The sequence below is a fragment of the Trachurus trachurus genome (assembly GCF_905171665.1).
Source record: "Trachurus trachurus genome assembly, chromosome: 24".
Lineage (NCBI taxonomy): Eukaryota > Metazoa > Chordata > Actinopteri > Carangiformes > Carangidae > Trachurus > Trachurus trachurus.
This window is the reverse complement of record NC_139910.1, coordinates 22571747-22589445: the sequence shown is the minus strand read 5'-3', so window position 1 is coordinate 22589445 and position 17699 is coordinate 22571747. Positions and strand designations below refer to the sequence as shown.

Genomic DNA, 17699 nt, shown 5'->3' with positions numbered 1-17699 from the left:
TCAACTGTAACATCTCCTTCTTATTAATCTGCTCAGTATTTAACACCCCTGCACAAGCCATTCTCAAACCTCCTCATTATACAGTCACTCTTGTTGATTTAACTAGGATTTAATGTTTATATATGTTTCTTAAAGGAATAGTTCACAAAACAATGAAATTCAGTCAAAAAGTGACTCAATTCAGTGACTCACCCTCATGCTGATGAATACTCCGGAGTAGTTTTTTTTATTCCTAAATTACGTCGTTTCGGGTAAACTCTGGACTGTATCCCTTCAGGACACTTGGATTGCAGTGGACAAGCAGTGTGGAGGAATGTTAGATGGTATTTGCGTATGGACGTTTTTGTGTCTGGCCCTATTATAAAGTTTTCGTTGGACTATGACAAGGCCTCCCGGGTCTCCAGATGCACTTTGAGGAATAAAAAACTACTCTGGAGTATTCATCAGCACGAGGGTGAGTCACTAATCACTGAATTTCATTTTTTGGTGAATTATTCCTTTAAGAGTGGATGACTTCTACTTGAACAGTCTGTGTTGCTGTCTGGATTCTTTGAGTATACCCTCAACAAGTGGCCCCTTTCCCACTAAATCTAATTTACCCAATTCCTTGATGTGTCCCTGACTCAGAAGTCTGGCTGTTGATAGAGAAAGTGCCAAATGTAGAGACATCTCAAGAACAACTGTGCTTCTCTTTCTTCCATGAAAGTATTACATCATTTTCTACCACAGGTAGGATGAGACCCTCTGTGAACATATTGATGATTTGTATTTCAATATATAACAAATAACATAATTACAACACATTCATTTCTGTTCTCCGGGCCCCTTTGAAATCATGAAGCCATCGTGTTACGACTGCAGATGATGAAAGGAGAGGTGATAATGGACGCGATCCTGAGCTGCATTTCACACGTCAGTCGGGACGTCTTGCGGGACACGCTCCCTGAGCCGAGTGGATTGGGCTCAGTCCTACGTTTCGCCTGCTGCAGTGACACTGTGCTGTGCGTGGGAGAACAGAGCAGCCCTAGAGTGATAATTAGTCCGGTCTCCAGTCGGGCAGGCGATTCACACTGGCTCCCTTTTTTCCTTGTTTTTTTTTCGCCTTCTTCTTTACTTTGTTCCTCTGTATCTCCCTTTTCTCGTCAATCACAACTTGGTCGCTTCCATCTCTCTCCGTCTGTTCCTCTCTCCGTCTTAATTAGCCTCAATTGTCTTTACTTCGCTTTGATTGGTTTCAGTTTGATTCCGTTTCGGGCTGGACTCAAGGTTTCAGCGCAGGCTGCACAAAACCACACACTATACTGCAAAAATAACAGCAGGGAAACTTAATGTCTGTTTCTCTTCTCCTCTTTCCCGATTCTCTTTTCACCAGTCATTATGAGCTGCAGTGAAACTGAATTATTCACAAATGCAGCAGCACCACCACCACTCAGGAAGAGCTCAGCAGCCGGTGATAGACAGAAAGCAGTCAGCCAGTTTGTTTCTCAAAATCCACATCTCAAGTACCTGTGCATCTGTAGACTGGCACTGCTCAGGCCAACTGTGGAGGCTACTGTAGCTTTTGTATTTGTATTTCAGCCAGTATATCATCCCAATGGGCTGAAGAACCTACCAAGCTGCCATTTCATTTCATTCTGCAGAGAAATACAGTGTGGTTTGATGTATTCTCACTGGCCTGAGCAGTGCCCAGCTATCTCCATGATGTCATTCTGGCTGCTTTACTAGAACTGCAGTCCTGATTCAAAACCTGCAAGGGACACACTATATGCTATTGTCTATTTATATTATTGTGTTATTAAATTCTTCTTTTTTCGTAGGGGTGGAACATGTTTGAATCTACTGCTGCTAAATGTATGAGTCATCAGATGTCTTGATGTCAGGATGATCTCTGAAGCACAGAAACAAGTCATCAGCCTTTGCCCCGGTCCAGGATAGACCTGACTCAGGCGATAAAGGTCATGCGGAAGAGATGATTTGTCAGTTGATCAGCATTCATTTAGCTCAAACCGGCGAAGGAGCACAGCAAGCTGATTTTCAAGCTGTCTTCTGATGACTGGATGTGTTGGATGCAATTCAAATCATTTTAATGAGTTCACATTTTACTGGTGCTGCCTCACACATATCATACATAATACATCATCATCCTGATCATTATAATGATTGCTGATACCAGCGGGAACTTTTGATATCCATCAGTGTTGATGAACATGTGTCATAATGCAGCAGCACAAACTGGAGCTGGAGTTGGTTTCTGGGTTATAGCTGAAGGAAAACTAACACGACCAGATGGCGCCATGATTCTTCCACCTGCGCAACCACATGTGTAAGTGAAAGTGAACGTTGCTCTCCGCCCTGTGTTTCTCCACGTAACCCCCCCCCCCCCCCCCCCCCCCCCCCCCCAACTACAGGATGAGTGGACCGGTGACAGCTGACCACACAGGGCCTCCCTAGAATAAACAGAGCAGGCAGCACTTACCGCTGTAGGTGACGATTCGGATGGTGGAGTCGCCCTCTCCGAAACGCGTGATGGGGGTGAGGCGCACTTCAAACGATTCAGGCTTTATCAGCTCAGTCAGGTTGTGCGTCATGAGCTCTCCTTTGTTGATTGTTCCATCCACAGGGATCTCTTGTTCCCACCAGCGCTGCAACCCCATCTGGATAAAGAGAGAAACCACGGGAGGTTTGATCGCTGAGGAACACACAGAACTTCAGCTTCTTGAGGAACAAGCACAAACACACACACACTGTTATACATGAGTGACCTACAAATAGCTTGAAATGTCAACCAGAGTCTTCTAACCCTGATCTGACGCTCACACCGACAACACCAGGTTTGTAATCATCAGTGAAATGATTTGTTTTATATCAAACCCGAAGGTTTCAGACAAGCAAAACATAAGTCATCCCATAATTGCCTGGTATACTAAAGACAATCCTAAGTAAGATGTCACTTATTTGAAGACAAGAAATTGTCTCTTTAATTTGAATTAAACTCTAACTAAGCAAATCAGTGAACTAAATGGACAGTTTTCTTTTCTTCTGAATTCTCTGTAAGCGACCACCACACTAGATGAGATGCTTTAGAATATTGAAATTTAAGTAAATTATTTGAAAATCTCCAAAATACACCTCATCCACTTTGTAACACCTTAATGGACCAAAAAAACTGCAGGTTGTGGACGGAGATATAGAAGATCCTTTGTACCTTTAGCCATCAGGCTTTTTAATTATTCTGCAAAAGCTAGATGAGCTGCCAGACAAATTAATTTCCCTTTGGGGATTAATAAAGTCATTCTTATCATATTGTATTGTATTGTATGGTATGGTATCGTATCGTATGGTATCGTATCATATCATATCATGTCGTATGGTATCGTATCGTATCGTATCGTATCGTATCTTGCCGTATCGTATCGTATCGTATCGTATCGTATCGTATCGTATCGTATCGTATCGTATCGTATCGTATCGTATCGTATCGTATCGCATCGCAAGTTACCAACAGTTCTATCAGCCCAAGTGGGCACATGTTGGCAGACAGCATTCCCAACAGCTCCAAATGTTCCTGTTCACAGATGTACAACTACAACTCAGTGAGAAGAATAATTTCAACAAAAAAGCACCTGAGCATCTCAGAGAACACCTTCATGAACCTGGCGAAGCTTGTACCCTCCGGACAAACTCGGAAGCGTCTATTATGTCTACTGAGGTTCAAATGTTTTTTGTCTTAGGCTAATATTGATGTTCTTCTCGGCTGGCTGGAAGTGGACAGGGCAAAGAGAGCACATTATATTAAGTATGAAGCAGCTGTTGCACTGAGACAGAGTCCAGGCCTGTTTGACCTACTCTGTATACCTCCAGCTTTATTACCTTTTAAGAAAAAACTGAATAGAGGAAAACTTAAACAAGAACATCAAGCATCATTTGTCCGACCACTTGAGGGGTACGTACTTGAGCTAGCTGCTGATGCCTACAAAAACTCAAATAAGCTCCCTAAACCCCAAAGTCAGCCAGTCAGCTTTATTATGGAGAATGACTGGAGCCTGGACACAAATCCTAAAACATATTCACGTAAAACAACACGGACGTTATCTCTCTCCCTTTGAAAATGCATCTGTGCTGCTGTGAAATTGGATTAAGTTACCTTTGCACATTAAAAATGCCAACGTAATTCTGATCACTGTGCAGCAGCGGTGTAGTGACAGTAGTGACAACAAGCGAGGCAAGCAGTGCTTGACCGGTTGAAGCTAAAAATAGACATCAATTAGAATGATACACAAGTGGAAGCGATATCTACTCCTCACATCTCGGAGCAGCGCTGTGCCTCATAAAGGATCTGATACTGCCTGTTTGTACTCATCATGTAATTTACTCAGATCAGCTTTGACACGCACAGGGTTACACACATACGCAGATGTCTGTGGAAAGTGTAGTTTTGCCTTAGAAAATGACCAAACAGCATAGAGAAGTGGTGGGAGCCCGTAAACCAGCAAATTAGACTGATTGATTGTCTTATTAATCAGTTTGGTCAATGTATGAGTAAATCTGTATTGTGGAGCAGGTTTGAACAACTCCCATTGCAAGGGAGGGTTACACAGGTATGAAGATGTTAAACATACAGCATAACCTCAGACCTTTTAATACTGAGCTGCTGTGTAGCAACTGTATCACCATATTCTTTTTACTTTTCTGTTAATCAAGGTGTAGGAGTTGAGACGGCACAATTGAGCAGGAAAAGACAGGCCATGCACTGTCAGTGGACCGTGTCAGGGTCAGTAAGTGGTAAATATTTCTTAAGATTGCAACAGATTTTTATTATATATTTTTTTATTTTTCTGATATTTCTACAGTGGCCCTGAGCGTTCAAAATGCTGCAACATAAAAAAAAAAACAACAACAAAAAAACATGCAAGGACACAACCCAATGGAAGAGTTTCCAGGGGACACTTAAAAGTGATGAATGTGGCTGTTCAAATGTTTGTTGTACACATGAAGAGCATTTAAAAACAAGTGTGTAACATCACTTTTTCTTTTTAAGCTTTTTTTTTTGCTTTAATTCTTATAAAGAGAGAGAGGATGACATGGCTTAACAGCAGCATGGATTGGACTTGAACCCAGGCTGCCACTCCACCCTCATGTTTGTGTCCATTGAGAACACTTCTGTTGTACTGTATTGTGGAACAGTATTTGTAACATGTTTATGGATTATTTTTTAAAGTGCACTTGTCATGAAATTGAAGGCATTTTCTGATTATGCAACGCATTTGTGTATTTGCATGTGTTTCCTCAAACTGCAGCATGTTGAGCTCTTAGGGCCGTCGCATGTTTTTCCTCTTTACTGCACATTTGATCTAATCCTAATACTTGTTCAGCCAGGGAGGAGGGCACCAAGCTGAAGGTGACAGGAAGCACTAAAACATGCAGGAGGACAGAGCTCAAGCGATATTTTCCTTCTACTGTCAGGGGTTTGGGTTGGGGAAGGGGCTCTGCCACCACTTTTTTTTTTTTTTTACATTTTGAACCACCACTAAAAAAAGAGCTTGCACATCACAAGAGCCATTCTTCTTTGGACTCCTGGGAACATATTGCGTGCCGTATATGACCACAACAAATACGTATTCGCTTTGCCATCAGTGCAGGATGTTCCCTCTCATCTGCCAATTAACCTTGTCTATAGGCGTTTGTATGATCCGCCAACATTAAATGCTACACAACAAAAACGTTTTTTTTTTCTCGGTAAGCTGTTGACAGCTAGCCGCTCATTAGCCACATTTACTTTCAAAGCAGCTCCCAGCTTCTGAATTCAAAGGCTGTTATTAGCAGGCAGCGGAGATAGTCTTATATTTGTGGGGAGAAAAATCTGGATTCATTTTTTCCCTGTTTAAGATGCACTTCGGTCTGTATTATACAAGCATTAGCAAATACAGTAAAGACAACATCTTTGCGCACTGTACATTGCCTCATACTTTCCAAGGTTTTCTTAATCATGTTTTTTTCCTTTTTCCTCTACACACGGACCTTGAACTGACAGGAGTTTTATATCTGGGCTTTGAACAATGCAGGGCTGTCTTTGGGAGCCTAAGCTCAGGTATCACACGGAAATTAGCTCACACTTTTTTATGTCTTGTGATACGATACAAGCCGTCTGACATTCAAAGAAACAAAACGAGGGTATGTTGCTGCATTCGCTGGGGGGCACAGAGATGAGAAGTAGGGTACATTTTATCCTTGAGAATCAGTTTAAGGGGAAGAGCTGCACAAAGACACATAGTTACAGCTTCTGCATCACAATTAGTGACGACACATGCCCTTCTCAGGCAGAGGGAAAGAGGAAGTGTGTTACTTGCAGAGAGAGACAGAGATAGAGTGAATTGGAGGTGTGATAGCAGTGAAGCAGTGTGTGTGTGTGAGAACAATACCAATTAAGTAATTACTTAGAGCCTGGATGAACCACAATTATGGGGTGCAAGTTTTCATCACCATTAGTTTGCAGGTAAATAGAGTGTTCTGTCTGTCACTGGTAATTGCAGTTGCAGTGCATTTGTCCCTACCTATCTTTTGAAAATGTTAGCTTTTCTCTAAAGTACAAAAGGCAGCGGAGTAAATTGCCATAAATGACACAGTGTTGGCCTGCGAGTGTGAGTGTTTGTGTTGGAACACGCAAAAAAAGTGGAGCTTTTATTTTCGGCACATTTGCTAATTATCAACATTAAAAACAAGCTTTTGATACAAATGGTGAAAAAAGTGCATCTGCTGTTTATAATTAGACACGAAAACAAAAAAGTTCTGAGTTTCTATTTGGCATTCTGGGTAATGTCTGCTCACCAGTGGTGTGTGTACTGTATGTGTGAGTGGGGGGGTCTGCAGTGATGGGCAGTTGCAACATTTAGAAGTTATTTATACACTGGTATTTATCCTCATGACTGAATACATTATACTGCATACTGGATGTGTTTATACAAGGCAAACACCAAATGAAACGCACCAGTATACCAATAAGTCGCACGCATAAAGTCAACTGGCCTAATTAATGTGCTTCAAGAAGTGTTTTCATTATGGCAGAAAACACTCTCACTGCCCAGTTGTGAGCATGCCACAGTACCAACCTTTTAAGGGTTAACAACCATGACTATGCTTTTATTCAGAAAATGCAATGTTCTTTTTAATTGTTATTTTGAACATTTTCTGAACATATTTTTTTTTTAAATGTAACTGAAAAAATTCAAAATCCCAATTGGGGATAGTGGTTAAATCAACAATAAAAAAAAAACCCAATATCTTATAATGAGGACACAACTTTCCTGTTCAGTTACCAGACAAAACGATCGAATGACATCACATCTGACATTTTCTGATTTGAACTCCTGCACTCAGTCCTGCGTCACCAAAAAAAAAAAAAAAAAAAAAAAAAAACTCCTGTCTAATGAGGACAGCATTACATCATGCAGAGTACCAATGTCATTTCTGCATTAGCTCATTGACACCAGCTATTTTATTCATGCCTTAGTCTTTGGCTTATTCATCAGCTGTATGGCTAGCGGCTAACTGCACATGTCATTGAGGCTTAATGGTAACTGTAGCTCTGGTTTGAGTCTGACACACGGCCCTTTGCTGCATGTCACACTCTCCCCCCCCCCTATTCCCTGAAATGCCTCAGCATTAGGCTACATTTTCGTGTTGCCCTTGATGCAATGTAATGTAATTTTGGGTTATAGGCACATGAAAGAGCCTCTACTGCCAGTTTGAATTGTCAAAAAAAAATCTTTGCATCAGGGTAGCGGGTGCTTTATTTCTTCACAACCTTCCTCCGTGCCGTGGAGTCAAACGTCAGCCTCAGAAAGCAATGCTATTCACAGTATATTACTGTATCTCATTGAGAATGGTAAACAACACCTTTGTGTTCTCCAGTACAGCACCGTTTTATGAAGAAACGGTATGATACTGTCAGAATTTGCCTTTTTTTTTCTTCTTCACAGCAATATGTTGAAAATCTGTAGCTGAAACAAGAGTGAGATAAGATGTATGAAATCTTGATCAAATATTTGCCAGGGCTAGGTCAAGCTACGAGCACTTATTATTTTATGAATTTAATAAAATGCTCTTATTACTTCAGTGTAATGGAAAGTAAGAAAAAAAATCATTTTGAATGGATTTATTTCCAGATTGTAATGGGAGCACCGTGACAATTTGTTTCAGGAGGTCTTGGAGGTTTGTATTTTATAACAATCCCCACTCTACATGGCTTTATTTGCTTCCATTCATGTGTTTATCTTACATAAATAAAGACAGTCTACCTCCTGGCTCCCCTTGGCCCCCATCTTCACACTCCTCTGTCTCAACGTTCTCCCTCTCAGCAGTGCCATTCTTCCTGTGGCCACCAGATGTCCCTAGACTTTGCTTCCTGTTTCTTATTTCACCTGCTCACCTGTTCCACGTCTCCAATCAACCCCGGCTTCTCAGCTCCCTCATCACCCGAGCTTCTATCCAAACCTGCCACCGTCACCGCACTCTTTGTCGGATTCCTCTGCTCGTGTCTCCTTGTGTTTCCCCCTGTGTTCCTGCTACCAGCGTGTGTTATCTTGTTGCTTGCCTGCCTGCATGTTTGTCATCTTGTCTGCCTGTAAGCCTGTTTTTCACCATTAAAGTATCTTCACTGAATCTGTCTGCATTTTGGGTCCTCCCTGCCTCTGCTGTTTCTAGAAACGCTGACAGCTAATATAAATACGTGGCGCTGTATATCTGTTTTGGAGACTGGTGTCAGATTTAGTAAAAGACAACAACATTTAATTGGTGGCTGGTTAGTGTTGTTGTATGTGTGTGTGTGTGTGCCTCCATAAAGCTCCAAGCAGAAGGAGGCCTAACCTAACCTAACCTATTGGCAAAATGCTGCGTCAAACTCCAAATGGAAGCAAATAGTTTCCACACCAAAAAGAAATTGAGCTAAAAGATGCAAATCAAATCAAATTTCAACAGCTGACTGAGAAAACATTATAAACTTTTCAGACAGTTTATATGATAGACATACAGCACCCTGGCGTATGGATTTAGCACCTTTTGTTTTGATTCCCCATTAACGTTCGCTCAAACCCAGTGTCTGTGCTCAATTAAGTTTTCTTTTTACATCCCATTACCTTTCATTCTCCACATTTTCTCCACTGAGGCAGAGTGCCATATTGATTTAATTCCATTTGATTGCGGCGGTAGTTCATGGGGTTTTTATGGCAACTTAAAAAAAAAAAAACAGTAGTGTTGATCAAAGGGATAACTGGAGCCAAAAGAAACACAGGAATAATCAAAGTGACGGTGTAATGTTAGACGAGCGCTGATCTACTGTAGACTGCCTGCCTGCATGTAATTAGTATGGCTGCGACTGATGTGCTCGCACGTACCGGCTTGACAGATCAATTGAAAAAGACGAAAAGGGGGGAAAAGGGAGGGAGGGGGGAGAGGAAGAGGAAGAGGAAGGAAGCAGGATGAGGCGGCTCTGAGGTGTGGGTTGAAAAAGTTATTTTCGCAAAAAAGGGGCTGGAGACAGCCAATCAAGCTCCTGGACAGCGGTGGAGGGGTTTTGAAGTAGCGGGCTACAGTATCAAAACAAGAGCAAATGTCACACCTTTCCATTGCATCCTTGACAGGTGCGGTGATTTGTGTTTTGTGATTCTTGCCCGTGCATGCCTCTCAGCCGCAGCCTCGTTCCTATTTCCCCTTCAGCTCGACTGTCTGTCACGAGGGCACTGGACAATAACACAAAGCAATCCATTACAGAGGGAGAGAAGGCCCCACCACCGGTATTAATTCAAAAGTAGCGAGAGAAAATGATAATCATTCTCAGGGAATGGCAGCTGAGTTGCTGCTGGATCTATAAATAGATCGAAGTGGTGTAGTCCACGTGCCGGAGCTTTTCTTTACTGCACCACTCTCTCTCAGTCAGTCTGGGGCTATCTGCATTTATTTATTTACAGAAGGAGCTTCTCCTCCCACTCATTTCGCTCCTCTCTCTCATTCCTGCCTTCGCTCTTTTCGCTTCTTCTTTCCCCGTCCCCACTTCTTCACCAAAAGACATTACAAAGAATCATATTATCTGACTAAATCAATACTAAAAGCTGAGGCTCAATCAATCACAGAGAGTAAACTGTACAGCAGATTCGGGCAAAAAAAAGTCCCTACAGCAAAGAAACTCTTTCATCTAAGACAATGGAAGATTGGTTGCTATGCCTTGGAGGAAGGAAATAATGGTCACACAATGCACCCTCTTGAGATATCAAGGCAAGAAGGTGGAAAGGAATTAATTTGCCCAAACACTGATTCTCTGCTAAAACACACTGTGCTGATGCTCTCTTTTCAATAAACAGATGCAGCGAAAAAGAATAAGTAATTTCTAAATTACTGTGGGTCCACTGAATCACAGATGTATATAATGTTTAAAGAAAAAAAGAATATGCGCGACCAGCTGAAAATAGCAAATGCAAAAATGTATATTCCTGGCAAGTTCTCCCGCTGGCAAGCACAAACATGCTCTCTAGAAGCACAGCCTCATTTATTACCAAACAGACCAACTGAGATATAGTTGACAGAAAAATCATTGCACTACACAAACATAACTGATTTGGATTGTGTTTTCAAGCATCCATTCCTTGAGGGTGTAGTGTGAAACAAACATGAAATTATATTATTCATTGCAAACACACAACTGTCAGGCTATGCTCACTAATTCTGAGCAGAACAGAGATGGATTTAGCATTGCAGCATGTTTTACATTTCTTTGATATATACCTCAAAAAAAAAAAAAAAAAGAAGACGATGAAGAAGAAAAAAAAAAAGGCTTCCAAATGGCAGCTCAAGCGCTCCAATGCAAAAGCAACCTGAAAACCTGCAGCGTTAATGGAGCTACTTCGCCGTTTCAAACTTTATCGGAAAGGTGGAGGCACAGCTGCTGCTGTAAATAAAAAAATCATAAAGACGAAATGCATTCCGCATCACCACGAGGGGAGACGGAGGGGAAGGTACGCACTGATTGCCAAAGAGAGAAAACGTAACCATGTCATCCATCAATTCTGTCTGCCTGTCATCTGTGGAGTTTACTGGAGAACCAGGGAAAACAGGAGCTCTGCTTGTTCTTTGTCTCTGTGGGGTTCCCTTCCACTCCTCTGACTGAGCATCTGATGGAGAGCAAAAACAGAAGCAGCTCGTGGAAACCGGGGGAACTTGCTCAACCGACTGCCCTTGACAGGTTCTTAGTGATTCTGTTTGGCCCGGAGAGGCTCATTCACATCTTCAAAAACTGTAGAATAAGACAGACAATGAATCGAGGCGTAAGATTTGGCGCTGTCAAATGGAATACAGCGAGCGAGCGCAAGCTGTGCAGGCACTTCTATCACATGCTTAACCTGGCAATAAGAGGAATCTTCACTGCCTTGTGGTACCAAACCCACTCTATTTCTTCTGTGAAGGGTCAGAAAGAGCCTGGCCAATATCGTTACTCAATTATTATTGCACCAGGAGCCCACATTAAACACGTATGTTCTGGCTGCAGCAAAAACTCCCTGATAATAGAGTTCAGAGGGAATGAATAAGACTTCAGTGTGATAAACATGAATGATGCATCTATAGCTGAGCTACCTAGCAGGCCCAAATGCAATCCTGGACTCAGAACTGTAACTTATAAATGATTAAGAATTATTACATTTGGACGGTGTACTTCTATTTTAACGAGCGAAGCTTTTCTAGCCGCTGGTCACGTGGCGCCACTCAGCCAATCAGTGCGTCACGAGTCAGTGGAGGGGAGAGACAAGGTGAGACGAGGCGAGAGACAGCGGGAGAAATAAGCGTGGTAAGTGAAGTGGGATATAAGAGGAAGGGAAGAGAAAAGAGGTGTTAAAGCTGCTGGATTGTTCAGATGTGTGAGACTGTTTATCATAAGAATCCTTGAGACTGTCGAGGTGTGTAAAGGGTCAGAGGACAGAGGAATAACAAAAAGGGGAAACTTAAAGCAGAAGTAAGCGGAATGTTTGTGTTAATATAAGTCTGAAATAGTTATATCTTCCGACGGCAATCACTTACATAGAGTGTTTGGACTGAAACACGGGTCTGTCAGTCACTCTGCTCTGCTGTAAGCCGAGGAGAAAACTTTCCTTGTATCCTACAACCTTTATCCAATGAGGAGAGAGAACGGCATAAAGGGGCGGTCCTCTCTGTGTGTGCAGCCAAGGGATGCGCGTGAATGTGGTGACATAGGGACGAGGGTGGGGACTGCTAACTCCAATCAATAAGTAGATGCAGATTATTCTCCTCATCCATAGGAGAAACATAGAAAAGGCGGACAAGTCACCAGGCGGTACAGCTCCCCTACCTGTCTGAGTCCCAGTCTGTAGGCCACGATGCGGTCCACAGCGTTGGGGTTCATCTGTGTCCACTGGAGTTTGAAGCCGTAGACTCTGGGTCTGTTCTGCCACAGAGGGCTGTAGGTGTCGTAGTAGAACTCAGGGGCGTAGGCCTTTCCTGGAGACACAAAGCACATGCGCAATCAGGCTAAATGCTCCAATGCTCCAATAAGATGAAGAACGCAGGAGGAATTTCAGCACAGTTCGTAACTTTGTTCTTGTTGAAAAGTATCAAAACTTAAACCAACGTGACCAAGATGACCCTGATGACTCCAGAGCCATAAAGATAATGAAACCACTTTTATATAATGAGTAGTATTTGCTTGATTAGTGAACTGAGCCTAATTTGTATGAAATAAACTCAATAATAATTGTAACAAACTTAACAGCAGTTATAGCGCCTCACCATAAGTTATAAAAATACATTAAACTAAACCATAAAAACAACACAGTCAATCAAACAAAACCACAAGACACATAAAACCTTTAGGAATAAACAACAGTCTTTTAATGATGTGCCTCCTTTATGAAGACTTTGCTCACTGATGACACATATTATGATAAATGGTGAAGTTAAGGCCCATGGCAGCAGTCCCCATGTTTCAGCACACAACCTTATGAAGCAGATTTGGAGGAAAGTGCAGATCTTCAAGCACTTTTCAGGATTTTACAGTGAGAATATAATAAATGTAAAAGATAAACACTTGAGAAAATGAGAAATATATTAGCACTCATTATAATTTATCATTTAGCAAAGTAGATGTGAATTTAATTCCAGAATGCTGATAGCTTGTAATACTAATAATTTTGCTGCGGTGCTTTATTTTGCACAAAATGCAGGCATAGGCTACCCTTACATGGGTATAAATTGAAGAATATGTAAATGTAAATGTTTCATTTGTTAACAGTAAGACTTCTTTAAAGCCAAAAGAAGAGCTGAATTAGCATGACAAAGATGTACAATATCTCTTATCTTCACCACGTTGTGTTTGTTCTATTTTTAACTGCACTATATGATATTCCTTGTTGCTGCTATGACCCAGTTTTCCCTCAAGGATCATTAAAGTTTCATCTTATGTTACGTGACAGAGAACATTCATGGCGCAAAATCAAGGCATGTACCAGATTGTGGATGTCCCGGCACACTGCTCAGCAGCCTCCCCAGCAAAAAAAAAAAAAAAAAATGTCATACAGCTGGATCTGAACTAACACGCAAATCTCAAACCTTTTCTTTCAGTAACACAGTTTGCTTTGTTGGACTCTGTGAGGATTTATTGTCGACAGAGCTGTGGCTTGAACTGAATAAATCTTTTGAATAAAGTTTTCAGCTTTCCAGTCACAGGCTGCGAGCTGATTTCTGACAGCTGAAGGAGCTGGCAGAACATCGTGCTTTAATAAATATCTAGAAACAAGCTTACAGGATGACCTTCCAGGGAAAGAATAGCAATTCACCCCAATGGCATGTTGTTGCGTTTGTCCCTCTGCTATTTGGGCTCTTTCACTGAAGGATGACAATACCCGAGGTAGATGATTGTTAATAACCATGGAAAAGACAGTGAAGCAGCCATTGTTAGCTCAAACAAAAGCTGCGCTGGGATTTGATTGCACCCACACAGAGCTGAGGCAAGTGGCTGATGTATGTTAGGCAATTAGATAAACCTGTCAAGCTGGTTGACGTCACTGATGAATTATAATGGCGCTATTTATGGAAATGGTTTTAGTGGTCACCTGGGTGTCACCATCGGTGTGAACAGATCCTTGACCCCATAAGTTTCCCTTGACTTGACTTGGACGTATGACACTCAAGGGAGGAAGTAAACTACAGGAGCTTTGAGAGTCTGTGAAGGTCACACGTTCTAACAGATATGTCTACTTTTAATTTGCTATAGTACTGTAATGTAATACATGGTAACACTTTACTTCTCTGACAATCTCTATAACGCATTATAACCATACTTATAATGAGTTATAATGCAGTTATAACACTGTATAACTATAGTTATAAACACTCATAAATGATCACAATGCTTTATAACAATAATCATAACACACTATAAAGCATTTTTATCATGACTTATAAGGTCCGGTATTATAATACGTTATAATTGTTAGTAACTCACTGACAATGCCCAATGCATTATAAATATAGTTATAATGTGTTATAATTGGCTTATGAACGTGTATAACTATAATTATAAACAATCATAAATCACATAAGACTTTAGAACAATAAGCATAACACATTATAGAGCATTATAACTCTATTATAATACCAAGACCTTATAAGCCATTATAAAATGCTCTATGATGTCTTATTCTTATTGTTAAGCCTTATGATAATTAATGAGTCTTTATAATGATAGTTATACACGTTTATAAGCCAATTATAACACATTATAACTACATTTATAATGCATTATCGATATGGTCATTGTCAGTGAGTTACTAACAGTTATAACCTATTATAATACCTGACCTTATAAGTCATGATAAAATGCTTTATAGTGTGTTATGATTATTGTTATAAAGCATTATGATACTTAATGAGTGTTTATAATTATAGTTATACAGTGCTATAACTGCATTATAACTCATTATAAGTATGATATAATGTGTTATAGAGATAGGCGTCAAGTAAAGTGTTACCTAACACATAATAAGCAAGTAGGTCTTGAGTTGAATCTGAACCATGGAAAAGCTATGGGGTGTTCTGTTTTTTTGTTCTCGTCAACAAACCCCATGAAATTTCTTTTCTTTTCTTTTCCTTTGTGTCTGCCATATCTCTCCTTGGTTACAGTTTCTATTTGGACTGAAATGTACATGGCCACTATATTGGCTGGATGACCCCTTCTTGTTTGGTGGGGGGTTGGAGGATGGTAAGGTGGTATGCTTTGTGGTTTCTATACTGTGGACTGTATTTTGTTTGCTGTGATGTCACTGATGTGAATATTAGAAAGAAAACAAAAGTTATAACTATAAAAATAAAAAGATGAAAGGACAAAATAAGTGAGACATAAAATAATATTAATCATTTTCAAGATGCTTCAGCAGGAAATAATGTGCTAAGGCAACAGTGCTGAGAGATGGACCCACACTTTTTCATGAGATTGTTGACATAAAGACATATGCAGAAAACACCAGCCTTGAGTTTATATGTAGACAAAGACAAAATAATCATGGTGCTGGAGGAATCTGGTTTACGCTGCCATTACCATGCAGCGCTGGTCGTAACTGATGTGAAAGATGAGATGAATTCTACCACAAGAAAAAACAATACGGGGCAAACGCTGCTGAATAGTTAATTAGACAGGAGCAAACATAATCCATAATATGCTGAAAAACGTAATAATGTCTTTGCGCCATAGTCAAGGTGTGAATACATGCATTTCTGACTGAATAATTCAAATTAACATAAATCAAAAGCAGTGAGGTGCCTTTGTAGCTGGGAAAAAAAAAGTTTAGTGGTTTCATTTGGCCTCTGACTGGTTTGATCAATTCTCATAATCGTCCATGATAATAAGTCAAAGTCAACACTGAGGGCATTTTGTTCTGCATTTTAGACAATAAATCAGGTTAATGGTGCTTTGGGCAGCCAACTGCAGATCACTTGGCCTTTACATGGATAAAGCTATTTAAAATACAATATTCTGATCAGAGTGAGAGGCACAGTCATTCATCAGCAAGATAAAATCACTCAGAGAGAAAATAAAAAGTGAAAGCAAGAAAAATACTGTTAATAATTAAACAGTGAAATTGATTTTTATATGTTTTGTCTTTCTGTAGAGTAAAGAAATGCATTGAGAAAGACGACCAGCGCCAGCGCTCTATACCGAGAGCTAAACTATTCATACTGACGATGCTATAAGGTAAACTACAGGCGTGTCTTGCTGAAATGCTAATGCAACCAGGAAAATATTTTCCAACCAAAAGAAAGAAGAAAAAAGGAAAAGAAAAAGCAAGGATAATTACTGTCTGCACTTCACTTGGCACTGTTTTGCTGTATAGAGCCAGCTGTGTTTACAGGATACTGTACAGCAAATGTTACATAAGCCAGCCTGGCAGATAGTGTCAGTTTTGTTCATGCAGTTTCTACTGTACAGTAAAGCTGATAAGCAAAAGAAGAGGCTGTAATTTGCAGCACAGCAAAGGCACGAAAGGTTAATTAAACTGACTTCTTTCACTGCGTGTTTACACAAGTAGTCTTTAAAGATTCCAACACAGACTGATTCAAGAACACATGACTGAATGGACTGTACACACACACACACACACACACACACACACACACACACACACACACACACACACACACACACACACACACACACACACACACACACAGACAAACACACACATACACACACTGTGCCTTTAGAAAACATGAACTCTATATTCATTTAACAGTGTGTTTTATGCTCACACATCACATCAACCGTGTGTTTTATTTTGAGGAAGATCTAAACGTGCACATTCACAGCCCATGTGGAGAGATTAAAACTGCTGGTAAATTATTGTCAAATATACAGTGTGATTAAGCAAGATGGCCCTCACTCCCAATGATATGTTATGTGTGGTGAAGCACATTACCTAACCCACTTACACTGCTTGAAACAGATAACCCTGGGTGGGAGACATCAAACATAAAGTACAGAAGACTTAATTGATTTTTCAAAATCCTGTTTATAACAGCAGAACCAATGCAATGATTCATAACAGCTCAGTGAAAAACCCTTCAGGCTAGAAGTTGACCTTGTTTGCAGACTTCCTTTTTCATTTTTTAAAGGGTTTGTGAACATGTTTTCTTCTTCGGGAAAACACTTTGTCCCGCCATATGCTGAGCGTTTTTCTATAAGGTGCCGGGCTGATGTGTGATCTAGGCTTTTGTGGCAGAAATGACGCGTACATATGGATGCACAGCTGGCCGGGACAAACTCAGCACTGGCACACAAATAGCTAACCGACTATGGGGAAAAGGCATTACAGCCACTTGAAGACTCTGTGGTAATTGCCTGGCCGTGTCCTTCTGGATGGAGAATGAAATCTCTCAGCTGCCTTTTCTGTTTGACTAAAATTTTTAACATTGAACTTGTAATGAGTAATTTCAACCCTTATTACACTTTAATTCTTCCTCTATTTTTCTCAAACAGAGAAATAAAAAATTACATTAACTGGGGCTGAATTGTGTTTGTCTTGACCCTGTGTGACTCCTAATTTGATCCTTATTGGTAAGCAGAGGGTCACTCCGGGCGGCTAATCTTGTGATATTGTATTGATATAAAAGAAACTGATATAAAAGAATGACTAAGAAATAGGTCATGA

At 40.6% G+C, this 17699-nt stretch overlaps 1 protein-coding gene across 1 annotated transcript in view; it reads right to left on the bottom strand.

The window, feature by feature from the left end:
• LOC311007603 (MAM domain-containing glycosylphosphatidylinositol anchor protein 2) overlaps positions 1-17699 on the bottom strand; it is a gene marked incomplete at its 3' end in the record, with an annotated part of 194251 nt that overhangs the window by 23402 nt on the left and 153150 nt on the right. Inside the window, exons 11-12 of the mRNA XM_084000852.1 lie at positions 12350-12498; positions 2477-2654 (exon numbers count right to left, since the gene is read on the bottom strand). Coding sequence (XP_083856978.1) covers positions 2477-2654; positions 12350-12498 — 327 coding nt within the window. The remainder of the gene's footprint in view (positions 1-2476; positions 2655-12349; positions 12499-17699) is intronic.